Below are 27,118 nucleotides of genomic sequence, written 5' to 3'. Positions count from 1 at the left end.
GTATGTTGAATAATAAGTTAAACTGCTAATTCTGTTTTTTCTTTTTTGACTATTTTTTTTAGGTATACTTTTTGGTAAGGAAAATTGGCCCTGAGCTAGCATCTGTTGCCAGTCTCCCTCTTTTTTTTCCTCTTTATCTTCAGAGCCCCAGCACATAGTTGTATATCCTAGTTGTAGGTCATTCTAGTTCTCCTGTGTGGGATGCTGCCACAGCATGGCTTGATGAGTGGTGTGTAGGTCTGCGCCCGGGATCCAAACCCCAGCTCCCAAAAGGACCACGTGAACTTAACCGCTTGACCACGGGCCAGCCGCCTTTTTTGACTTTTAGCAGTAGAAAGCCCACACCATCCACAACCTGTCTTCTCCAAGTTTTTGAATGGTCATGACAATTTTTAGTTTTCATGTTAGTTAGTTTTATAATTCTAAATAGTATATGTAAACTATTTTTTTCACATCACTTTTGAAAATATATTTTGGCTTCTTATTTGGTAAAATGAGGAAAGTATTGACTCTCCCTTTTCCTTTACCACCGGAGAAACCACATTCACTGCCCCTTCCCTTTGCTGGACCTTTACTTACAGGTGATCACGGTTAATAGCATTTATAACACGTTTCTTAACTACAATTGGTTTTTGTTTTGTTTATGTGCTAAAAACCAAGAAAATGTTACAATACTATGGCTTTGTAAATATACTTCAGTGCAGAGCCAAGAATTATGCCATGATACATTTCCTTCCCAGTGTTTTAATTTCATGACCACTGTACCACACTAAGGAGAAGATTTGTAATGTTGACGTCAAATTGATTCTTCTTTCCTCCTCCGTAATGACGAAAAATTATCCCGTAGTTAAGTGTGCTTTATTTGGGGGGCCATATACTTAGTACTTTTTAACCCTCCTCACTTTCGTGAAGGACTTTCTGCTTTCTTTTGGGGAAAAGGTGCATGTGCTTTCTTCACTATGTCCTCTCGTTCTTTATATGAGAAGCCTCCATTCCATTTCTCTGCTTGAAGACATTCCCCTAGGAACCCAATCACTTTCTGTTTAATTTGAATAAATAACGTTCTAGTCCTTTTGTACATCTTCTCTCCTGGGTTATATTGATTGAACTTGGGTAAGTTACATTGTTTCTTAACCACACATCTTCTATTATTTGCTCTTCTCGCTGTTTTGGTAGAATACATCCTAAAGAAACTTATTTACAAAAGGTATGTGGATTGTAATTTTATTTTGGGGGGAAGATTAGCCCTCACCTAACTGCTACCAGTCCTCCTCTGTTTGCTGAGGAAGGCTGGCCCTGAGCTAACATCTGTGCCCATCTTCCTCTACTTCATATGTGGACACCTACCACAGCGTGGCTTGCCAAGCGGTGCCATGTCCCACACCCGGGATGCGAACCTGCGAACCCCAGGCCGCCGAAGCGGAATGTGTGCACTTAATGGCTGCACCACTGGGCCAGCCCCTTTAATTTTATTTTTTAATGTTTGAATGGCTGTAAATTGTTTTGCTATTATGATTGATAGTTTGGCTGGGTATAGAAACAAAATTATTTCTTCAAATCTTTCAACACTTCACCATCTTCTAACTTCCATTGTTGCTCATGAGCTGAGAGTACCAGTTTGATCTTAATTTGTTGAGCCTGAACCAGTTGATTTTCTCTCTGAAATGATTAAAATTTTTAGTTATGCTTAATGCTTTGAAAATTTCTGATGATATGTCTTGGTGCGAGTTTATTCTCCGTGCAATGAACTCATTCAAAAGAGCTAGGATAAATGTCTCAATGTGGGTCTTTTTTCATTTAACCTCCTTGAAATTATAAGTCTTTTTAATTTAAAGGTACATATTTCCTTTTAGCTGTGGGGAGTTTTCTCCTATTCTGTCTTTCATAATTTATTCTTTATTTTCCTCTGTTCTCTTTTTTTGGAACTCCTATAAAGTGGTGGTTGTATTCTTATTTTGATTCACTATGTCTATTATCTTTTCTCTTATGTTTTTATCTTCTTCTGTTTTTGCTCCACATTCTGAGCAATTGTTTCAACTTTATTTTCCAGTGCTTCTATCTAATTTGGTAATCATATATTTAATTTCCAAGCACTCATTTTTAAATTATTCTTTTCTCATATTCTCTTAATTTTGTTTCATTTTTCATTTATTGTGAGATGAAACTTACACATATTAAAATGTACTGATTTTAAGTGACCCTGTTTGATGAGTTTTGATACATGTAAACATCCATGTGACAGCCATCACCCCAATCAAGATGTAGAACATGTGCACTAATCCAAAAAGTTCCTGTTTTCCCTGTCCAGTCCCGTCCTCCCTGCCTGAGGCACCACGTTCTCATTTTTATCGCCATAGTTGAGGACTGGAGTTCTGCTGGGTGGTTAAAGTTCTGTGTACTCTGCTTTGGGAGGCCCACATTTGCAGTTCAGATCCCAGGTGCAGACTTACTCCACTCATCAGCCATCCTACGGAGGCATCCCACATGCACAGTGGAGGAAGATTGGCATGGATGTTAGCTCAGGGCTAATCTTCCTCAATCAAAAGAAAGAGGAAGACTGGCAACAGATGTTATCTCAGGATGAATCTTCCTCACATACACACACAGACAAAAAAACTGTAGTTCTAGAACTACATAAATGGAGTCATAGGATATGAACTCTTCTGGGTCTGCTTCTTTCATCAGCATAACATTTTTGAAATACATCCATGTTTTGGCGCGTTTGTCCCTTTTTTGTTGATGGTGAATAGAATTTCATTGGATGAATAAGCCACAATGTGTTTATCCATTCACTTGCGTGACATTTGTATTGCTTCCAGTTTTTGGCTGTTATGAGTAGACATACCATGAACATTCTCATGCAAGTATTTTTATGGACAAATATTTTCATTTTTCTTGGATATATACCTAGTAGAGTGGAATTTCTGAGTTATAAGGTTGGGGTATTTTTAATGTTAGAACAGTTTTCCAAACAGTTTTCCAAACTTCTTGTGTCATTTTACACTCCCACCAGCAGCAGTGTATCAGCTCCAATTCCACGTTTTCCTCAACACTGGCATTGCCAGTCATTCAGATTTTAGCCATTCTGGTAGGTGTGACAAGGTGTGCTGTTGTGGTTTTAATTTGCATTTCCCTGATGATTAATGACATTGAGAACTTTTTCATGCCTTATTGTCTATTTGTATGCCTTCCTTTGTGAAAATATATGTTTAAGACTTTTGCCTATTTTTGCAATGACTTGTTTTTATTTTTATTATTGAGTTGCAGGCATTCTTTATTTACAGATGTGTTATCATATGTACACACACATAGTACATTTGATAAAGATGTCATGTACATGTGATGTCATATATATGTATGCGTATATAGATATAAATAATATATTCCTTATCTTTGTTTTGGATTTTCATTTTCTCAGAGGTGTCTTTTGATGTGCAGATGTTTTAATTTTGATGAAGTCCAATTTATCATGTTCATCTTTTATGGTTAGTACTTTTTTTATCCCACCTAAGAAATACTTGCCTATCCTAAGGTTGCAAAGATACTCTCTTCTGTATTCTTGTAGAAGACTTGAAGTGTTAGCCTTTACATTTAGGTCTAGAATGCATCTCAAATTTTTGTAGATGTAGCAGTAAGAGTTGAGGCTAATTTTTTCCATGGGGATAACTTCTTGTTTCAGCACCATTTGTTAAAAAGAAAGTCCTTCCCCTGTTGAATTCCTTGGCCTTTGTTGAAAACCAGTTCACTGTATTTTAAACATGAATTCCTTGGCCTTTGTTGAAAAACAGTTCACTGTATTTTAAGAATTTTTTAATTTTAAAATATAAATTAAAAAAAATTTATCATATGTATGATATATAGCACATGCATATATAGGTAGATAGAATATGGAAATTTTGGAGCATAATTATATGAATACCCATAAACCCACCAATTACTCAATGTTTTTGAAGCTTATGGGTTCTTCCCTAATCTCACCCTCACTTTTCCATAGCTTTTCCTGGCCTCAGGTGTTTGGGGTTTTTTTTTATTTCTTTCCATTTTGAATATATTCTTACCTCACATGTAAGTATTCCTGAATTATTATTTATTTAGCTTTACTTGTGTTTGAATGTTATGAATATTGGCATAAGTTTTGTGTGACTTTTCTTCCTACTCAACATTATACTTCTACGATTCACCTATGCCGTTAGGTGTTGCTGTATTTTGCTCATTTCCCATCGTGTATACTCTTCCATCAGATGAATGTACCACAATTCATTTAGCCATTTACCTGTCTTTGGACATTTATGTTGTTTCCAGTTTGGGGATAATAGGAACAATGCCACCCTAATCTTTCTTCTGTGCATCACCTTGTGTATATATGTGGGAGTTTATGCAGGAATGAAACAGCAAAATCGTGTCAAACTGTTTTCCAAAGCGATTGGACCAATTTACATTCTATTTCTCCATATCCTCCTAACATTGTGTTATCAGATTTTTACATTTTTACTATCTGGCAGGTATAAATTCTCATGTGGTTTTAATGAGCAGTTCCTTGGCTATTAATGAGGTTGTTTATCTGCTTGTATGTACATTGGCAATTCCTCTTCACTCTTATATGAAATATGTCTTTCCAAACCTCCTGTTTTACGTAATGGATGTAATGTCTTCTCAAATTTTTCTGAATATGTTAGAGTTGGTTTTGTTTTGTTGTTTTCTTCATAAATTATTTCAGTTTCCTCCAGGGCAGATTTTTTTGTTGTTGCTTATTTTATTCTTTGCCCTTTATGCTATAGTCTTCCTCAACTATTTGATGATTCCTGGACAGTTCATTATTTAAAGTTTCTGATCGGTGTCTGTATTTCCTCTTTCCTGACTTCCCTCACTCTGTGAGAAGGGAAAGTTTTGATGGTCTGTGAGTTATTCAGGCTTCAGGTAAATAGAAGAGCGTTATTGATATGAATATGCAATAACGTGCTTCCTCCAAACTTAAACTGTCAGGGCTCATTGAAGAGGGAACGTTCTATCTTTTCCTTTTCTTGCCGTTGAAAATCTTTGATTTATGATTGGGTAGTTTTTCCTCTTTCATATCTTGGAACTTTTAAACTTTGATGTTTTTTACTGTGAAGTGTTCAGATTGGCATTTTCCTCCAAGTTATATATTATTAATCATGTTTAAGGTGAGAAAACACTGACTTAATGTTTGGTTGATCTGTCATAAAATTCTCTCCTTTTCCAGATTATCTTGGAACATCTAAGACTCTAAAAATGTTTCCCTTGAAGGATGCTGAAATGGGTGCCTTTACCTTTTTTGCCTCAGCTCTGCCACATGATGTTTGTGGAAGCAACGGGCTTCCTCTTACGCCAAATTCCATCAAAATTTTAGGGCGCTTTCAAATCCTTAAGACCATCACACATCCCAGACTGTGCCAGTACGTGGATATTTCTAGGGGAAAGCATGGTGAGTTGTTGCTCTTTTCTTCTCTTTGTATTCTCTGCTCTGTTACCCTGATTAGGTTATAATGTACAGTACAGAAGTAGAGTAATTAGTACGCTGAGTATGTGTATGGTCGCCCTTCCCTCCAGCCACTTCACACTGAGTTGTTGGAGTTTCCTGACTGCCATGGCCCCTCACCTGTCCTTGTTTGTACCCTCCTGGATTATACTCTGCCCCCTTCCCTGCAATCTGAGCTAGTCCCTTTCCTAGATTCTTTTAGAGCCTTCGTCACATTGTATTATTATTTTCTATTTAATTTGTCTTTGCTGAGGATTTTAGTTCTTGAAGATAAGGACTAAATGACTTTTATCTCTGACCTCAGAGCCAGTGCTACACCTGGCACATAGGGGGCACTCAGTAAATGTTTGTTGAGTGAATGACTTAACAAATGACCACATTTGAGTGATTCCTTTCTCAGATTTGAATGAGGATTTTTAATTTTCAGAGAAACCACCTATCCTTAAGCATATTTCTTCACCCCTGTAAGAAGGAAATGAAAGTTCTAATGTTAGAAACTTTAGAAGTGTCTCTTTGAATGTATTTTATGATTGTAGTAATAATTTGAGCAAGCCGTCTTCAAACGAAGAGGGAGTTGCTAATTTTTTTGAGGGGGTGGAGAGCTGCATTAGTCTTTTCATGTAGGATTCCATTTAGAGAACGGAAGTAGAAGAGTTGAGCCCTGCTGGTTGAAATGTCGATGTTTCACCCGGAAGATGTTTACCACCTTTTCAGTAATATAGTCAGGTTCTTCCCTATCCCGTTTCTTAGTCCGTTCAGGCTGCTATACCAAAACACCATAAGCTGAGTGCCTTTTAAACAACAAACATTTATTTCTCACAGTTCTAGAGGCCGGAAAGTGCAAGATCAAGGCCCCAGCAGATTCCAGGTCTGGCGAGGCCCTCTTCTTCATTGACAGCCATCTTCTCTCTGTAAACATGTGGGAAGGGGCTAAGGGGTTCTCAGTCTCTTTTTTAAGAGCATGTCATCCCATTCACTAGGGCAGAGCCCTCATGACCTAATCACCTCTCAAATGCCCCACCCCCAAACAACATCACATTGTGGGTTAGGTCTTAGCATAAGGATTTGGGAGGGACATGAACATTCGGTCTATAGCATCCCTAAAGATACTTATGATGGCAATATTTTAAAATTATTTTTGCAAGCTTAATTGCATGCTGAGGTTCTATCTCTTAAAATTATTTTAAATGCATTTCAGTGAAATGGATTTAATTTTTCTAACATAAAATAATTTATAAAAGTTAACCCTATACTTGCTGAAATTGAACTGTTTTTTTCCTATAAAAATGGCATTTTCATGTGTTTCAACCTAATATTAAAGACCCTCAAAAAATGCAAACTACATTTTCTTTCTCGTTTTGCTGAAAAATAGGCTAGGTGATACTTTCAAGTAATCTGTGTTGATGCAAATAATTCATAGTGAATTTATAAATCAAAATTGAGGTGAGTTTACTGTGAGCCAATTTGAGGACTTTAGCCCTGGAGGCTTTTCCACCGAGGAAGGAAGCTCTCTAAAGAAGTGGGGTGTACACAGTGGTTATATATCATGTTGGGACAGAGAGCATGTATCACATATGACAGGGAATATCTCTTTTACTATGGTCACAAGATACCTTTCTAGCACAGCACGTCAGTAGTCACAAAGCGAGCACAGCAAGTCAGTGGTCAGCAGGTCGCTGGTCACAAGGTGAGTTAAAGCAGGTCAGTAATTAATCCTTAGTTTCCGGGAAGAAATGTGTATCCTTAAATGCTGATATGAGGGAGGCAATGTCCCGGTCTTTAAGGTCATCATTCTTGGCTTTGGGACATTGTAAATATTTAAAGCAGATGTACAATGCATACTCAACGGGCCATGTCAGGCCCTTCTGGGAAAACAAGGTCAGGCTGTATTACTTTTAAACCAAATGGCTTCCTCAAGTACTCCAGTATATCCTATTGCTTTTCATTTATTCATCACTCTTAAAAATATTTGCTCTGAAAATATTTGTGTTTTATAGACTTTGAGTAGAAAATATTTTTTGTGATAAATATTAATGGCTAGTATTTGTTGAGTGTTTCTTATGTATTAGGCAGTATTCTAAGTGCTTTACATATTTTAATCAACTTAATCCTCATAACATTACCGTAAGGTAGGAACAGTTATTCTCATTTCACAGATAAGGAAATTAAGCCACAGAGCAATTGAGTAACTAATCCAAAGTCACACAACTAGTAAGTAAAAAAAGGTGTAATACTTTCTATCATTTTTTTGAAAGATTTTTAAAGCTAAGTCTATGTTAATGCAAATATTGACACGTTCTACCAATCAGAGCTATTTAGTGCCTTAAATACTTTGGAGCTCCATCACATACCTAATGTCTTGAATATTTAGATATGTTGGGAGGCCTAGTGAGAGACATAGGAAAGAAGGAGGTAAAAAAGAGGTAATTGTCCTGCTGATGATAAAAATTCTTGATTTTTAATATTCCTATGTATATATGCACACGCACACAAACTGATGTGTTAAAGTGTATATCATTCTCTTGGAGCTTCCTTTACTATGGAAGATTGCCTTTGATTGATCTATCCAGCAAATATTAGTAAATGTTTACCAAATTTGGCCTAACCTTTCAAGAGAGAAGGTGGATGGGGCCGTATTGAGACCATAACAGTCTCTCTCCATAGGGCACAAACTTGGAGGGCAGAGCTGTAGAAAGCTAGAATTGAATCAGAGGTTATAAAGATGCTGATGAATGGAAGATTTGTTTAGGAGCCAGTCTGTCTCGTCCACTGACATTTCTTACACTGTGCTTTGGTATACATAACCTCAGTTGTGTCCACCGGAGTTGGACAATACTTTAACAGGCTCTTGCCTGACACTCTTGCCCTCCTTGTGTCAGGTGCCAGGTATAATGAAGATGAATAAGACAGGATCCCAGTTCCCAAGGAAACTCTAGAAGTAGTAGAGGAGAAAAATGCAGACATGATTATAATATGGTAATAGTTGCTATAGTAGATGATGGACAATATGCTATGCCGTGGGAGTACCAAGGAGGGAATATTAAGTTCCACATTGAAGAATACAGATATTAATCAGACTTATGTGTATAAATTTTTGGTGAGATAAGGGAGTTTAGAACACAGAGGGGAAGCTCTTCTGTCTGTGAAGTTTTATTTACTTTCATTCATTTTAATGGTACTGGTAGCTTAAAAGCATTAATCCATTTTTAAAAGATGTGCTGGCCTTTTGTTGTTGACATACTCCTAATAAACCAAATCTTAATATTATTCTCAATCAGTCATTCTTATTCTTTTTAGAGGAATTTATGTTTCTTAATTAATTATAATCTTACTTTTTTCCAAAAAAAAAATTGAGACAAGTTAAAGGCATACAATATTTTGTATATATAGTACATGAAAGAAAATATATAGTCAAGATGGGTAGAAAGGAAACAAGAGTAAGATATAAAGTTAGTGATATTAATATATAGTTTCTTCACATGGACTATAAATTTATTTGTAAACTTCTTATAGGTCAAGGCAAAGAAGGAAATCCAACTGCTTCAAATTACTTTTATAGTGAAGCTACATATTAAGAAATGAATTTTTAGGTATTTACCTACATCTGGAAAAATGATCAGTTACAAGCTTTATAATGGTCATACTATCTGTTGCCCAGGTGACGTTGGAGACGTTGGTATAGGAACTTCCTTGGTATGGGGACCTGAGATCTCCTACGTTTGTTGTTATGGGTGGTGTTCTCAACACATCTGTCTGGATTTGCTTTATTATTCCTTTTTGTGTTGATCTCTGAGCCGGGAAGTATCTGTAGGGGGAACATCTAAGTAAACTAAATCTGACAGTTTAAAAAAGCAACTCTTAACCCAGGGGCCACAGGGGCCTATGAATGGATGTCAAGAGATCTGTGAACCTCTTGAAATTGTATATAAAATTTTGTGTGTGTGTGTATACAAGCATTTTTCTGGATAACCAGTCTATAGTTTTCATCAGATTCTCAAAAGGATTTCTAATATAAAGAAAGGGTTTAAAAGTCCTTATGGAGGGGCTGGCCCTGTGGCCGAGTGGTTAAGTTCGCGTGCTCCGCTGCAGGCGGCCCAGTGTTTCGTTAGTTCGAATCCTGGGCGCGGACATGGCACTGCTCATCAGACCACGCTGAGGCAGCGTCCCACATGCCACAACTAGAAGAACCCACAATGAAGAATACACAACTATGTACCGGGGGGCTTTGGGGAGAAAAAGGAAAAAATAAAATCTTAAAAAAATAAATAAATAAATAAATAAATAAATAAATGAAAGTCCTTATGGAGAGTATCAAGAGCCATGGAGAGAATTTATCTTCTTTATTTAAAGACAAACTTGAGAAGTTCTAAGGTAGGGCCGTAGACCTTCCAGAGTTGGTTTGACCTGTATTTAGGGGGTAGCATATCACATACTTATCAGTCAGGGGGCTCACAGTCAGGGCCACCATACGGAGCTTTGCAGTTTGCTCACGGCACAAAAGCTCCTAGCTAATGGAATAGGGGGAGCTGAAAGCTGGCTCTCTAATTTGTTCTAGGGGAGGGGTGCTTTTTCTAATTTGCTTGAATATAACCATGAAGACTAGTGCTCCCTATACCTACAGTAGACTTTATAGATAGCTCCAGCTATTTGCCAAAAGTCTATAAAGGAATCTTTGGCAAATTTGTTGTTTTTTTAAAAAAATAACTTTCTGCTAAAGTTTTTATTTGACAATTGTTTCAATGACGTTAACTAAATGTCTATGGCTAGCTTTGCACAGGAACCTTCTTTTTAGTTATCACTGTCAGGTAGAAACTGACTCCGTTAGACACTGGGAGACTCTGTTAGTGTAGAAACCAGCTCAGCAATCCGGGCAGTCTCCTTAGGCCTGTCCAGCGTATCACTGGTTACTGCGTCCCCTGCTTGCCCAGCTCCTAGATGTCAGCAGCCCTGTCTTCTAGGGAACATAGGTCATGGATGTGTATAGAATTCGTGTTAGAGTATCAGTGACTGTCAGAAGGTTAGAGGATTTATCTTCTTTATATTGACAGTGTCCCTTGTCCTGAGAAGTTGTATGCATAAGGAGTAAATAACTGAATTAGAATAAGCATTTTTCTAAAGGTCTGTTTGTTCCAAAGCATCACACTCGTTTCAGTTGCATTTAGTTTGAAAAATTTGAAAAGGTTCTACTCAACAGTTTCCTTACTGAACAACACACATTTCTCAGTGAGAAACACCGTATGATTTTGGTTTGAACTCCACTTGATCATCTCCTCAAAGAATTTTGATTTTGGTTCCTTTTCCCCCTTTATTTAGCTCTTGCTGTGCAGATATCTCAGAACATGTCCTTGTTAGTCCCCCACCTTCCCTTCTTTCTTGAAGTTACGTATGACGTAGTCTGTTTTAGCGACATTATGTTTTCACAGGTTAGCTCAGAAGTCAGACTTCCACTGTTTTCTATAGACCATTTAAAACTGATTCAACATGTTGTTAGTTTCTTACTAATTCAGCAGGATGAAGTATTTAATCTCAAGAATAGTGGACATTTTATTAGAATTTGAGAACTTGGTTTATTAAAAGAAAAATTAAGGAAATATCTTTGAAAGAAAAAAGGCCAATAAAGCATGAGAATATTTAAGTTAACAAATTTAGTCTTTTTCTTTTGAGCTTGAAATCTCAGCAGTGTTTAGAAGCAGAGTGAGGATTTTAAATGGTAATGCATCTCATTTTATTTGGTATTAATTACCCAGAAATCTTTTGGTGATTGCTAGTGAAATCAAGAACAAATTATTTAATTAATATATTTGAAATTCAAGTAGAGAATAATAGAATTATTAAGGACCTATAAAATAACTTATTCTCTATCCCTAGCTGCATGTACATTTCAACCTTAGTATCTATGTCAGTTCAGAGGTCCATCAGAGAAACAGAACTGGTAGAATATGAATTTTAAGAGATTGATTGCTAGGAATTGGCTTATGTGACTCTGGAGATTGTCAGGCCAGTCTGAAACCCACAGGGCAGGCTGCCAAGAAGGGCAAGCTGAACTCGGATGCGAGCGGAAGCTGCTGTCACTGGTGGTGTTTCTTCTTCAGAGGAGCTGCAGCGCTGCTCACAAGGCCTTGACAGCCAGTTGAGTCAGGATGGCCCGGATTGTCTGGGATAACCGATCTTACTGAAAATAAATGGATTGTAGATTTTATGAGTATTTATTTAGATATTATATTTAAAAGGTGATGAGCTAGTCTGTTTTACTGTGAAGAGCAAAAGAATGATGCAGCAGCTGTATTCTAATAAACTTTCATATTAACACATTCACAGTTTACCTTTTTCTTCCTCTAAGTTAAAAAAAAATTTTTGAATCTTTCTTTTAGTCTCTCCTTATTCAATTCCTTTATTATCTTTCTTGCTTAATATTGTACTCTCTTCAGTTTCTCAGCATTGAGTTAAAACATACAGCTCAGGTTGTATGTATACTACATTGATACTTGGCGTTCATCAAATATTTGTTAGAAGAAAGTCTTATATGTTCTACTCTTTAAAGTTTATCTTAGCGTCACATTTGTTTTTTATAAATCACTACATTGCTGACTTTTATTTGGCACATTATGATTCCCAAATATTTTTGTCCTATTTTATTCTGTGAAACTATAATGTTTTTATAACAAGCAAGTTATTTTCAAACAGTGGTCCAGAGTTTCAGGATGAGGACTCTCTAATGATTTCTTGAAAAAACTGGTTCATATTGGAAACATTGTTTTGGTATACACTCCATTACCTCTGGGAGAGACGTTGATATTCTGCCAAGGATTATGGCTCTACTGTATTAAAATAATGCTTCAAAATTCCATAGAATCCTGAAGCTTTGGCAAACTCTGGATTATGATATTTTGAAGGACTTTCCAGAAGAAGCCGGACAAATTTTTTTTTTCTAAATAATTTTAAGCATGACAAATTTTAGGCTACTGCCAAATACTTTGGAAATCTCTCATAGATATGGAGACTTATGAATATCCAATTTAAAATGATTAATTAATGGAGCATACATATTTTAATAAGTTTTGATGTTTTTGTTTTATGTTAAAAGCAGCACTATTGAGGTATTATTATGCCTAGTTTACAACATAGGCATATAATATTCTACACAGGACAGATGTCTATTTAGATAATGACTGTCACCACATGAGACTTATTCATTTCTAATGGCTACATCATGCCTTTGCTCAAGTTGATTCATTTAACAAGTATTTTTGTATGAAGTGCTTATATGTTTGAGGTGACATTCTAGACTATGGCAATACATTTTTAACAAGACCAACATTGTTCCTGCCATCATGAAACATTATCTAGAGGAGATCAAAGATATTAAATAAAAACATGGAAATCTTCAGAGTTGAAATAAGTGCTACAAAAGAAAAGTGCAGTGTAGAATCAATTATATTGTAGGAGGAGGAAATTGACTTGGGGGCCCAGAAAAAAGTTTCTTGAGGAAGTCACACTTAACTGAGGGATGAATAATCATAATAGCTCACACTTAGGGAGTGATCGCTATGTGCCAGGCATGGTTCACGTCCTTATTATATCTTAACTCATTTCACCTTCACCACTACTCTATGAGGTAGGTGCTATAATTTTCCTCATTTTGCAGAAGAGGAAACTATGGCACGGAGAGGTTGGCAAACTTCCCCAAAGTCACATCACTAATGAATAGTAAACCTTATGAGCAGTAGGATAGTCTGTGCTCTTTACCACTGTTTCAGGATAGGAGTTAACTGGGAGAAGAGAGTGGGAAGATCTTTTCATACAGTGGGAACCCGTGTGCTGGTACCTTAACACAAGATACGGACAGGAAGGCAGGGTGACTGAAAGTTGGTGAGCTAGAGATGAAATAACAGGAAATGAAGCTAGAGAGGGAGTTACATATTCAGATTTATTTATTACTATTACATCACTTAGACTTTAGTATGAAAATATGTTAGAGGGTAATAATTAATGTGAGAAGACCAGTTAAGAGATTGTTGCAGTAATCTAATAAGAGAGGATGCTGGCTTGAACCCAGATGGCAGATGGAGTGAACTGTGCAAATTCTGGAAACATTTGAAAGATAGAAATAGCAGGACTTTTTGTTTGATTTGAGAAAAGGAGATTACTCCTAAGTTTCCAGCTGGAACAGCTGGCAGGATAGTGATACCATTTACTGAAATTGTAGTAAGAGGAACAGGCTTAAGGAGCAAAGTATAAGTTATTTTTGGGTTCTTTTGAGTTTGAGGTGACTTTCTATTAAAGTGGGACGTTGTCTTTAAAGCCTGGAGTTCACAAGAGAGTTCTGAGCTTCAGATAAAATCTGAGAATTTTTAGCCTTGGGGATAAATGAGCAGAAAACACAGTATGAAGACCCTGAATGAAAGATGGAAGAACTAGAAGCATTGAAATTTGGGTCGACAAGGTGCCAGTGTAGAGGAGACTGAGGAGAGGTAGCCAGACAGGTGTAAGGAAAACTGACAGAATGGCAAGGTGCAGAGCATTGTGGCAGCTCCCATTTGTTTTCCTGAGAGTGGTTTGCTTTTTCCTGCCAGAACTTCACAGTGGTACTAATGTGCTTGGAGTTAATTTTGCATGCTCTTTTCTGTATCGAATTGAAGAGCTAGACTTTTTATCTCATGATTTTCTTTCTTACTCTCTTTTTCCTTCTCCTTCTCATTAAATGTTCTTTCAAATTTGATTTTCTTTGGATTCCTGTTGAGATCGCTAGGAGTCCTTCAGTCTCCTGCCCTCCCAGCTCACGTGGTTGCCTGTCTAACATCGGCTTTCATCTCTCCTCTAGGCAAGACCGCACCTTGAGCCCATCCTTACTGGGAGCTTCTCCTTTTCCTGGACCTCCTATCCTTGAGTTCTCCCTGCCCATCTTCTTCCACCTCATTTTTCTACTTCAGCTACTTTTCCCTTCCACTAAATGTCTTTGTAGTTCTCACTATTCCCAATCTCTTTGCACCTTTACCTCCTTATCTTGTCTTAGTCTGGCATCTGTGTTTTGTATTAACTTCTTCCTTATCTAACTTAGAACCCATTTTGCACAGATACTGAAAGTACCCCAATTTCTTTTAAACCTTTGATCTCTCCTAAAATAACCTTATCAAATCCCCAACTGTTTGTAAGCCCAGTTGTACTTTTTCTCGTTCCTCTTACATTCATTCATTAGAAAAGTATTGATCTGCTACCATGTCAGAAAATGTGTTAGTCACTAGGGATAACTGATGAGGAAAACAATGCATGGCCTGACCCTTGGAACTGTACTGTCTTATTCTTAGACAGTTGATCTGTTGTAAAATAAAAATTATGTCATAATATTGATTGTGCCCACCAAAATTTTGTATTGTTACTTAGTCTCGGGAGGCCCCATGATGTTATAAACAGTCCCAAAACAATTTTCTGCTTTTTCTCCATAGTCATGATTCAGAACATTTCTACTTTTGTCAAGTTTCTGAACTCAATTTCAAAGACCTTGTGTTTGAACCAGACTGTCAAGACAATTTGTCCCTAGCTCCCAATTTCCTCTTCACTTCAGAATTTCTTTATATCTTCGTCCAAGCTTTCCTTTCTCCTAGTCTGTGTCAGAAGAAGGATTGCTTCTTTTTTCTGAAGGTAAACCTTTCCATCTGTTTTTCCTGATGCACATGGGAGAAACTAGTGAAAAACACAAGATGAAAAGAAATTGTTTCATGTATTGTTTTATTACACGTTTATCCTGTTACTCTACATATATGGTAATTGTGTAGTTAATATAGAGTTTGAAAAGTTCTTTTAAATTATCATGTGTACTATATGTTAATATCTTTAGAGGGGTATCTTATTTTGTTATTAAAATGTGTATTAATCAAATATAAAGTGGATTTGCTTTGTTTTACTCAGAGAGACTGGTGGTGGTGGCTGAGCACTGTGAACGGAGTCTAGAAGACTTGCTTCGAGAAAGGAAACCCGTGAGGTACTGTGTAATGTCAGCACGATTAAATGAAAAGCAGAAACTGGCAAACAAAAAGGCATTTTAACTAGAAACTGCAGAGTTTTGGTTTCTTCTGTTACTTGTTTAATGATAAAATCCAGGTGCAAATTTTCGTTTGGGAAATTTAATTCACAGGCCTCGTGGAAATTCAACGTTGACGTTGTCCAGTGTTCAGCTTTTGTGAGGGAGGTGTTCTCTGAAGTACTTGACCAAGAAATTCCTGAAGAGGATATATGTGAAAATTTGAGATCTTTTCAGTACTAAGTGAGCCTTTCTGTAGCTGAGATCAAGGGTATTTTCCTGAGAGGAGTGCATGGCCGCTTCTCACAGGATCTGGGTATTCCCGGGGCACAGGTGCCATGTGCAGTGAAGGCCGTGTGCGGAGTAGAGAAGTCATAATCGCGGCCTGGGTGGGACCCAGTGGTGCGGGTTAGGCGCAGTTATCTCCGTGACTCAGTAGATTTGCCTTCCATCTCAGGCATTCTTGGCAAGGAGAGAGTGTGGTCTGAACTTTAGTACAAATATACTGTGAAATGAACTTCTTCACAGACTTTCCTAAATTATCTTAAAATCATGAAAAATATTCCTTTAATGAATAAAGTAACTTATCATAAACCAATGAAAAACACTGGCCATGAGTCTTTATCACATTGTAATTATCCATCCTAGTTGAAGAAATATTCTTATTAGTCCTTTTCAATCACTGCTATATTATAGATGAAAATAAACCTTTTTCAAGGGAGGAAAAAAATGTGTATCTTACTAAATTAAATGGTAGTAATTTAATAGAAGCAAAACAAATTAATTGAGTAAATGTACGTTCCTTGGTACTTTAAATTATTTACTTTTAGGTGGCTCTGAAATGAAGATGCAGGTATCAAGGGTACCCTTGCCTTTCTTGCTTCTTGAGAAAACTCTAATCTAACCATAGCTAATAAAAGTGACCATCCTAGATATTTAGAAATAGCTTAACCTTATTTAGTGAATATCTTTTTATAATTATAATTTTTGCCTTTCACAAATCTTTGATTTTATTTTTTTAAGAACATATCACTGTTTTCTCACTTGTTTAAATGTATACTTTAATTTATAGGCCACTGATGCTAAAACAAATTCTCTGTGAAAGCTAGTTGACATTTAAATTAAAGCCAATTGTAGCCACATCTTTATCGATGAAAAAAAACTTTATTTTTAATTCAGCCGGGGTTAAATTTGTATAAAGATTTACAGTGCAGTATGTGTGATGAAAAAGCCACTAACCAGCTAGCCAGCCTTAGACAGTCTCTTAATCCTTTTCCTTATCTGTAAAACAAGGACAACATGATGAACCTTAAAAATATTATGCTGAGCAAAAGAAGCCAGACACAAAGAGTATATTCTTCTATTTTTGTAAAGTTCTAGAACGATCAAAACTCATCTGTGATGATAGATATAAAAACAGTGCTTGTCTCTGGTAAGGAGAGAGGATAATACAAGAACTGATCCAAAATAGCCTAGAGGTAATTGAAATCTTTTACTTCTTGATCAGGGTATTAGTTACGTGGTACGTGTTCTTGCAAAACTTGTCAAAATTCACTGAAATAGACACTTAAGGTATGTGCTTTTCACACGTATAAATTGTACTTCAATTCTTTTTAAAAGCCTGTTGAGTTAGTTACTTGGCTTGAGTTGTGAATCCCTCATATAGCAACAGTACTATGTTGTTAATGAAGGTGCTTGATCTAGTGACGTACTTGTTTATATTTCTCTGTTTCTATAAGAAGAAACAGTATGAATTAGTTATTGCTGCTTAACAAGTTACCTCAACACAGGAGCTTAAAACAACAATAAACATTTATCATTTCATTCAGTTTCTCTGGGTCAGGAATTCAGGAATGGCTTAGCTGGGTGGTTTTAGCTCAGGATATCATGAGGTCACAGTCAGGTATCAGCTGGGGCTGTAGTCCTCTCAAAGCTTGGCTAGGGCTGGATGGTCTGTGTTTAAGGTAAGCTCACTCATCTTGTGCCAGTTGTTGACAGGAGGCTTTTGTTCCTCCCTACCTTGAGGGCTCTCCATAGTCCTCTGGACTGTCCTCACAACGTAGTGGTTGCCTTCTCTCAAGTGAGCAATCTAAGAGACAGGACAAAGCAGGGTGGAAGCTGCAATGCCTTTTATGACCTAGCCTCAGGAGCCACGCACCATTATTTCTGCAGTATCCTTTTGGATACAGAGGTCAGCTATTAACTCTATTCAGTGTGGGAGGAGACTGCACAAGAATGTGAATCCCAGGAGTCAGGAGTCATTGGGGATCATCTTTGAGGCTGGCTGTCACAGAAATCTTAGAGATCATATAAGTACTTAAAAAAAAAAAAAAAACAGGAGTGAGGGGCTGGCCCAGTGGCACAGTGGTTAAATTCACACGTTCCACTTCTCCGTGGCCCAGGGTTTGCCGGTTCGGATCCCAGGTGTGGACATGGCACTGCTTGGCATGCCATGCTGTGGTAGGCGTCCCATGCATAAAGTAGAGGAAGATGGGCACAGATGTTAGCTCAGGGCCAGGCTTCCTCAGTAAAAAGAGGAGAAGGACTGGAAGTAGTTAGCTCAGGGTGAATCTTCCTCAAAAAAAAAAAAAAACAGGAATGAAATATTAAACCAACATTCACACTAACTGAAAAATAACTAAAGGTCTGAAAATTATTCACTATTCATTTAGGGTACTTGGGTCAGAAGAAAGGAAGGAGTTTGCACTATGAAGATAGGGTAGAGTGTTAAGGGAATATCCAGAAGTACCAGAGGTAGAATAGGGTCTTCACGGACATAGCTGTGCTACGAACAGATTTGCTCTACATCCTGAAAATTGGTGGCACCATGGTCTGGCGCTCCCAGCCGTTCAGCGGACTCTGTCAGCCACAGCTGAGGAAGTTCTCTGTCATCGGGACGGCAGTAACTGCAGTGTTCCTTCTGCTCTCCACGTTTCCTTCTATGCCTGTGCATGTCCTTCCTTTACCTACTAAAGGAATTGAGACGGAAGAAAGTGACTCAGAAGACACTTTTCCATCTTTGTCGTTTTACCTCAAGTGTATCTTTTACTTTTTTCACTTTCAGTTGTACTGTGTGAGAATACAGTCGGTAGTGCTTTGCCGGTGAGATTGAATCCATTAGCTCATGAAAAGTTTTACTTTTCTGTGTTAGTCATCCTTTATCCTTGCTTTAGAGATGATAAGTCTCATAGCAGTGAACACCAATAGTTTCAACAGTGTAAAGGTGTAACAAGTCTGCTTTCTTCAGTGCTTTTGTATATGTCTTCTTGAGGATAAAATGTTGTAAATGGAAGCAAATTCTCTGAGTAGGTAGATGAATATGAATAAGATTAAATGCAAATTTCATATTGTCTTTCATGCTATTTACATTTCCTAATAGTCTTTTTCATTTATTTAAAGTACAACATACGGTAGCTTTTATGGGTCTTTGTAATTTCTTCAAGTAAGATGTATTTAAACATTTTTGTAAATAAAGTACTATTTTTTTAATAGTTCTGGTAATACACTAAAATTCAATATTTTCCTTGTTCGTTGCAAAATTTAACATTTAGCACTTACTGCCTTTGATTAGAAATGATTCTGTCAGGTTCAGTTCCAAGTTGTTATCTGATCCATCTGTCTAATTAGCTCTGTTGAAAATGACTTGACTTTCCACACATTTGGATTCCATTAGTCTCCAATATCAGAGCAGGTTTCATGTGTGGAGTTGATGTGCTGCAATTGTCATTAGTTCTATAACCTGTTTATGGAAAGTGAGAAGATGTTCTTGTGGCTTATAGATCACCTCTCTCCCTGCTGCTGAAAGCAGGCGCCCTGCACCGTGAGAAGGGCTGACGGAGCCCACAGGAGTCTGGTGAGATGGGCTTGCAGTTGGAGACCCAGGTTTCTGAGTTGTCCGTCTGCCTCTGACTGTTCAAAACTGTAAGAGGCTGCTTGTCTGGCGGTTACATGTAGTTGATTGTCTACACTTCTGAACTTGAATATCTTTCAAGGCATATATCTTACTGGATTTATATTTTGAAGAAAATGTTAAATCTTTCATAAAATTGGTGGGATAGGGAATAGAGACATGAAAACCAGAAACTTAAAGAGTCTTATGTCAATTTGCTCGCTAACTTTTTTCATAACAGATTTAATATCATTGAACTAAGCAATATTCTACTAAAACGTTGTAGTAGTAATTGGTATTACAAATATGTTATAGCTTAAGACTGTCTTAAGGTTTCAGATCCAACTGGAGAGTCAAACAGAAATCTCTCTTTTTATAATTTTAATGACCGTAAAACCCTTTTGAGAATTCACCCAAACAGAAAGTAATGATTTTGTGCTATGACCTGGAGGTATTATCGAGTCAGTCGTTTATAAAGTAATGTTATTTGTGTAGATAGTTTGCTAACCTGCTTTGAAAGAGTTAACTCCTTCACCATTTTCTATTCAAACTTGAATATGAGGAATTAATTTTTGGAGAATGCTGCTCTCTTTTCATTGGCTTTATATGTTGTGCCAGAGTTCAAGCTTGCCAGTATGTCTCTCCAGTTTCAGTCAAATGATCAGAATTATTTGTTGGACACGTAGAGGCATGGAATTAAATTAGTCTCCTGGAACCGGTAGGTTTCAAGAAAAAAAAAGTACAACATTTGGAAGGTTTGTTTGAGGTCATCTCATATTTAGTGCCTGTGACTCAATTTAATTGCTACCCTAAAGCCAGATTCAAGAAACTGAAAAGTGGAGAAATTTAAATCTCAACTCCTTTCATAAATATTTTCCAGAGAATAGTATAATGAGATACATCTCCATCCCTCCCGTTAAAGCAGGTGTGAGGACACGGCTGCCTCCTCAGTCTAGGTGCTATTTGGGAGGTAGTTCCCCTTCACGTTGTGTTATTCAGAGCGTTTACTGTTGCTTAGTCTGTAGACGTGGCAGCAAGTGCAGTTCATAGACAGACAGCAGAGTTTTGGCACTTGCAGTAAAGTTTCTGCATCATCCTTAAATTTGCAAGTGAAGGCAGAGTGCGTAGCGCAGGCATGTTTCCTTAATAAAATGTTTGTCATGTGTTTTTAGGGTTATGGTTTTGAAAATTTACCAGAGAACCATCAGCATCGCAGAGGTCACGCATGGTTATCCGTGGAGACTTTGGTGGGAAGCAGGCTATGTCTGCAGCTGTTCACTAGCTGCATGGAAAACATGATCTGGTTTATTCAGATGAGTGAGTTTTATTTGCCCCTACTTAAAGAATGCCTACTCACTGAATTGGATAACTCCGAAGAATTTTGGACACATTCCAGAATGTGCTCCACAGTTGGCTAATGAGCCACAGGTCATAGTCATCACAAATAGACAGTAGATATTCTTATTTTAGAATATGACCTGATGGTAGAAGTTGAGGCTCTCATATATTTTTTGCCTTCAGGAGACCTGGTTCCAAAATGCATTTGAAATTATTACAATGTAGTCAAGTAACTTAGAGATTTATATAACTGATGTATATTTTTCTTCCTATTTTACTTGTTTTGTTTAAAGGCAGAAAATAATACCAAAAGGTGCTCTTCACTTAGGCTTGGAATCTTTTGCTTTCTCCTCTCTTGTACCATTGCTCCTATTAGTTGTCAAGAATCGTTAATACAACCTTGCTGATATTTCTCACATCTCTGCTGTCCTCTGTGTTCTTCAGTTCAGGACTTCATTAACAAACGGCTTGACTGTTGCATTGTCACACTCTCCTAACTGCTCTTCCTGCCTTTAGTCCTTCTATACTCCAGTCACTCCTACTTTCTGCTGCCGTGTTAATCTTTTTAAAGATCAATCCATTGCCTGTTCAAAAACCTTTGGTGGCTCGCCATTTTTTTTTTTTTTTTTGAGGAAGGTTAGCCCTGAGCTAACATCTGCTGCCAGTCCTCCTCCTTTTTGCTGAGGAAGACTGGCCCTGAACCAACATCAATGCCCATCTTGCTCTACTTTATATGTGGGACGCCTACTACAGCATGGCTTGACAAGCAGTGCGTAGGTCTGCACCTGGGATCTGAAGCTGCAAACCCTGGGCCACCAAAGCGGAACGTGCAAATTTAACTGCTGCGCCACCAGGCCGGCCCCATGGCTTGCCATTTTTTTGCATGTGAAGAAAATGCATTTTATAGGCATAGGATCTGACTTCAATCTAACTCTAAATTATTTCCAAATAGTGTCTAAATTGTGCGAGTAGTTTTTATTGTTACCAATACTACTTAGTTGAGGAGATTGAGTCCCAGAGAGTTGAAATACACTGTGAAGAGTGAGTTGTCTTTTTGCCCAACTGTGTCTCTCCAATCTTTGGCACAATATGTAGCACCTTCTCCTTGAAGTAATTCACTTACCTCTGTCTCTATCTATACCATACCACTGAACCAAAGCAAAAATTGTATTTTCCTTCTCCCAATTCCATTATTACATTGTATCTTTCTAGTCGTAAGGTACCTTTCTCTTTTTAGCTTATAATTGTTTGCCTGCAATTTTAGAGTTAAGGAAGATGTGGTTTACCTTCCCTGATTGACCTTACATCTTTTGACATGCATACTGTAATCTTTCATTTTTCTATCCCAAAAGTTGTGAGCATGAGAGTTTGCATATAGTTAATGTGTTTTAAATGAACTATTGAATGAATTAATTATGTTTTTAGTTTAGTCATGCGGTTTGAATTCTATTACCCTATTATCTTCCTTTTAATCGTGTGCCATAATTTTATTTCCCAAACAAATGAATTTTGGTGAAAATATGATGCAAATGTTATCTTAGTAATTTGTTTATTATTTTCTTGGAAATATTTTTTAAAAATGACTGATTAGAGGAAGCAAATTGTCTATGTCCTTTCTTGTGGCTTGGGGGAAGAATCTGCTTCTACGCTCATTCAGGTTGTTGGCAGAATTCAGTTCCTTGCGGTTGTAGGACTGAGGTCCCTGCTTCCGTGATAACTCTAATCCAGGGGCTGCTCTCAGCTCCCAGAGGCCATGTGCATTCCTTACCATGTGGCCCTCTCCATCTCCAAAGCCAGAAATAGAGAGTCATCTCCCTCATATCACGTCTTGCTCATGCCTGGAATCTCTGTTATTTCTTCTGACTCTACCCTCTAGATCCAGATTTCAGGGACTCGTGTGATAAGATCAGGCCCACCTGGACAATCTTCCTTTCTTAAAGTCAGCTGTACCATATAACATAACATGATCATGGGAGTAAAATCTGTCATAGTCGTAATCTTGGAGATTATGCAAGGTGTCCATCAGGTAGCAGGAATCTTGGGAACCATCTTAGAATTCTGCCCACCACAGTTTGGTTAGTAAAAATTTGAGAAAATTTTTTAGATTATAGCAAGTATGATATTTTGTGTTCTCTTTTGTATTAGTAAGTCACTGTGGCTGAGGTGGTGGGTACTCAGATGTGTCGGGTCACCAAGACCACTCCCAGCTTCGGTGATTCACCAGAAGCACTCACAGGTTTCACAAGTCATTGTACTCCTGTTACATCATACTCATTTTGTTACAACAAAATGGTACAAAAGGGTACAAAGCAAAATCAGCAATAGGACAAAGTCTGGAGGAGAGCAGGCACGCTTTCTGGTCTTCTTCCAGAGAGCTGTGGAGGATGTGCTAATTCCTCCAGCAACAAACTATGACAACATGTGCAAAGCGTGGCCTGTTAAAGAATCTGGCCTGAGCCGGGGAGTGAAGGGTTTTTGTTGAGGGGTGACTGACGTCAGTTACAGATGCTCCAGACCCCCAGAAGGAAGGCAGGTGTTCAACATAAATCACATTGTTTGCACAAACTATCTAGACAAGCTAGAGTGGTTCAAGGCCTCAGATGGGCAAAACACTCTTACAGTTAGCACGTTCCAAGAACACGATTCCCAGAAGCCCACAAAGGGCCAGTCAGGAAAATAGGCACTTTTGGGGAATACGCAAGATTTGAGACTGATGAGATTCCTTTTTGAGGCAGCATTAAATTAGATTTTATTGCTGCTTCCAGCAATTTGTGAAGTGTCTTATGACTTTGTAAATTAATGGTTGCTAGTCTTGTTAGGGTTTGTGTAAAGAGTTTTTTCCCCTTCATCAACAAGATATTAACTTTCTATTGCTGCTGTAACGTATTGTCACGAACTTAGCAGCTTGAAACCCACAGATTTATTATCTCATAGTTCTGTAGGTCAGAAGTTTGTTGGGCTTGGCTGGTTTCTATGCTTCAAGTCTAACAAAGCCAAAATCGAGCTCTCAGCAGGGCTGCCTTTCCTCTGCAGGCGCTGGGGAGAACCCATTTCCAGGCTTATTCTGGGTGTTGGTAGAATTTGGTTCCATGCAGTTGTAGGATGGAGTCGTTCTTAGCTTCTAGAGGCACCAGCATTCCCTGGCTCGCGGCCCCGTTTCTCCATCGTCAAAGCTCCCAGCAGCAGGCCCAGTCCTCCTGAGGCTTCAAATCTCTGACCTGGCCTCCTTGTCTTCTGCCACGCTGTCTGTCTGACCCCTCTGCTTTGCTTGTCTACTTTAGGGCTCATGTGATTGCATTGGGTCCACTTGGATGATTCGGGCACTCTCCCTATTTTAAGGTTAGCTGACTAGCAACCTAACTCCACCTGCAAAGTCCCTTCACAGCAGTACCTAGATAGTGATTGATTGAATACCCAGGTGACAGGAATCTTGGAGGATTCTGCCTGCCACCTTCTTTATATAAGTAAGTACTGAATTTAAGTCTAAATTTCATATTATTAGTTATACTCAGTTTCTAAAGAGAGAAATAATTAATTACGCAGTGTTAATCCTTTCAACAATTATAAACATGTTTAACCTCTGTATTATTGATGAAAGAAATTTTTGAGTCACCCTCATTACCAGTTATCTTCAGGAAAAAAAATCAAAATTTAGTAAAGTTTAAATTCAAACTTCATTATATGCTATTTTCCCGAATAATAGTCAAGAGTAAAGTAAACCCTGTGTTTATTAAAATAAAATCCTTACTGGGGAGAGGAAACTACTTCAATGTCCATGTGCAAAAAGGATGGTCAGAGTGTGTGTAAATATGTTGATGTAGAATGCACACCTGTTGTTTTCCTTTAGAGACACTTTTTTTTAGCCAAATGCATCGTCAGTTGAAATATTTAGTGAAGTAATAGATGCATTATATTCAGAGAGAGAGAGGAGAAGAGTAAGGACCAGAGTGAGGAGGAAGAAGAGGAGCCTGGGCTTGGGATGGGGCGATTGTAACAGATTAGGCACTCTCCTGAGTCCAGGCTGGGTGTCTCCGTGAGTAAGTGTACTGAGCTGAAACGACTGGCCTGGGAGAGCAGGTGACACGTTGGAAAGCAGCAGCCAATACTCCGCTCCAGTCCGTTGTTACCATGTGAGAGTGTGTCCTGGTGTTGCCATCTCTTTCAAAGTTTCTAAAGAATCAGAATCTGGATTCTCACGTGAAATCTCTGAATTTCTAAACATTTTCAAGTAATTAAAAAGTTTTTTAAAAACTTTTTTTATGATCCAAACAAACAAAAATAATGGGCTGAATTTGGCCAGTGGGCAGCTAATTTGCAATTATCTGATATAAGAAGTTAAGTTATTGCTGGAGGAAGATAATATTTCCTCTGTGCTTTGAGTTAAATGGATGGGGTCATTGTGAAAGGGAATAAAGGAATTTTTTAACTTTTAAGAAAGTAACACATTGGAAAGAAAAGGTGAAATATCTGCATTTCCTAATTTTACTAGTGAGGTAAAAAATTATATACTTTTGAAAGACTGGTTTTTTTAATAGAATGATCTGAGAATGATATGAGTTGTCTGTGTTGGAAATTATTTTAACCTATGAGAACTTTCTATCTTAAAAAAATTATCTGTGTATAGCCCCAGTGGTCAACTGTCACAGCATTTTTTCGTTACTCATTATTTTGCCTCCTGTTAAACTAACCAGTTTCTTGAGTGAGAACACCTCAGTAAACTCAGCAGGAGATTCGGTTTTAGGATTCGCACTGACTTCAAGGGAACACTTTGAATTTTGCTCTGTGGTATTGTCTATACCAGTAAAAGACAAAAGAGGGATGAAATATAAGTGAAGTGAATGAGTACAGTTTCCTGCTGGGAAATGTTTGAAAAGTAGAAACCAGTGAGTTGGTAAATTAGGAGGTGTCAACACGTAAAAGAACTACAATTGCAGAAGCCTTTGGAGTCAGGCCGCCCAAGAGGCTCAGAGGGTTTTCTGTGGTTTTATTTTGTCTTTGTCTTCATTTTTTAGCTATGCTTCTTTTTCTTTTTTTTAAGTGATTCTGGTAAGGATTACAATATACATCCTTACTTTATCATAATCTTCCATGAATTAACATTATGTCAATTCACATATAATGTAGGAATCTATTAACAATATATTTCTGTTTACCCTCCTCCCATCCTTTGGGTATTGTCATTCATTTTAAAATTTATATTTACTTTTACATATATCATACATTGTTGTTTTTTGCTTTAAACAATTTCCTTAAAGACCTTGAGAAAGAGGAAGAAATTCTTCTGCATTTAACGACGTATTTCCCACTCTCAGAGTTCTTAATTTCTTTCTTTTGATTCAGGTTTCCATCTGGTATCATTTTCCCAAAGCCTGGAAAACTTTCTGTAAAATTTCTTTTAATGCAAGTCTGATGCTGACAAATTCTCACAGATTTTGGTCATCTGAAAATGTCTTTATATCACCTTAACTTAATTTTTTTCTTAGGTAGCATTTTGTTATTAAAAATCTCAAACATAGCAAAGTTGAAAGAATTGTACAATATACCCATATTCTACAATTAACGCTTTGCCAACTTTTCCTTTATCACATATCTATCCATCCCACTATCTGCTCATTCACCCATCTTACTATTTTGATGCATTTCAAAGTAAATTGCAGGTATGAGTGCACTTCATCCCGAAATCTGTCAGCATGTATATCATTAACTAGAATTCAGTATGTTTTCTTTTTAGGTAAAATTTACATTCAGTGAAGTACAAAACCTTGTGTATTGTTTGATGAGTTTTTACAAGTGTGTACACCTGTGTAACCCAAATACACATCAAGATTCGGTAACCACCATCAAACTAGAAATTTCCTTCTGATTTCTTTGACCTTAAATTGATTTGGCTTATTCTAGCACTTTATGTCATTGGATGTAAACAGTATACTCTTTTGTGTAAGCCTTCTTTCACCTACTCTTTCTGAGAGTCATCTCTGTGGTTTCATGTATTATAGCTCATACCTTATTATTGCTGAGGTGTATTCCATTTTATGAACATGCTACAGTTTGTTTAGCAATTTTGTGTTTATGAACTCCTGGAATATTTCCAAGGTTTTGGCTGTTTTAACAGAAGTTGCTGTGAATGTTCTTGTAAGTCTTTTTTCTGGGCAAACGTTTTCATATCTCTGGATAAATATGTAGCATTAGCACTGATAGCTTATAGGGTAGGCATACGATTAATATTATGAGAAACCACCAGACATTTCTTCAAACTGTTGTACCTTACACGTTCCTACCGACGGTGTCTGCGAGCTCTAGCCCCTCTGAATCCCACTGACAGTGTCAGCGAGCTCTAGCTCCTCTGTATCCACTGACGGTGTCTGCGAGCTCTAGC

At 37.6% G+C, this 27,118-nt stretch overlaps 1 protein-coding gene across 5 annotated transcripts in view; it reads left to right on the top strand.

The window, feature by feature from the left end:
- Positions 1–27,118, top strand: part of TBCK (TBC1 domain containing kinase) — a 196,148-nt gene that overhangs the window by 1,160 nt on the left and 167,870 nt on the right. For 2 of the 5 annotated variants that reach the window (XM_046656521.1, XM_046656523.1), the window contains exons 1-3: positions 3,449–3,485; positions 5,222–5,443; positions 15,404–15,476. The exons of 1 other annotated variant lie outside the window; for it this stretch is intronic. In XM_046656521.1, coding sequence (XP_046512477.1) covers positions 3,470–3,485; positions 5,222–5,443; positions 15,404–15,476 — 311 coding nt within the window. In that variant the 5' untranslated portion in view covers positions 3,449–3,469. Of the gene's footprint in view, positions 1–3,448; positions 3,486–5,221; positions 5,444–15,403; positions 15,477–27,118 lie in introns of those variants that run through there. 2 more of the 5 variants (XM_046656522.1, XM_046656526.1) reach the window with 2 other exon arrangements.

This window comes from Equus quagga, chromosome 3, assembly GCF_021613505.1.
Source record: "Equus quagga isolate Etosha38 chromosome 3, UCLA_HA_Equagga_1.0, whole genome shotgun sequence".
In the NCBI taxonomy this organism is placed as follows: Eukaryota; Metazoa; Chordata; class Mammalia; order Perissodactyla; family Equidae; genus Equus; species Equus quagga.
This window is presented reverse-complemented; position numbering and strand designations above follow the sequence as displayed.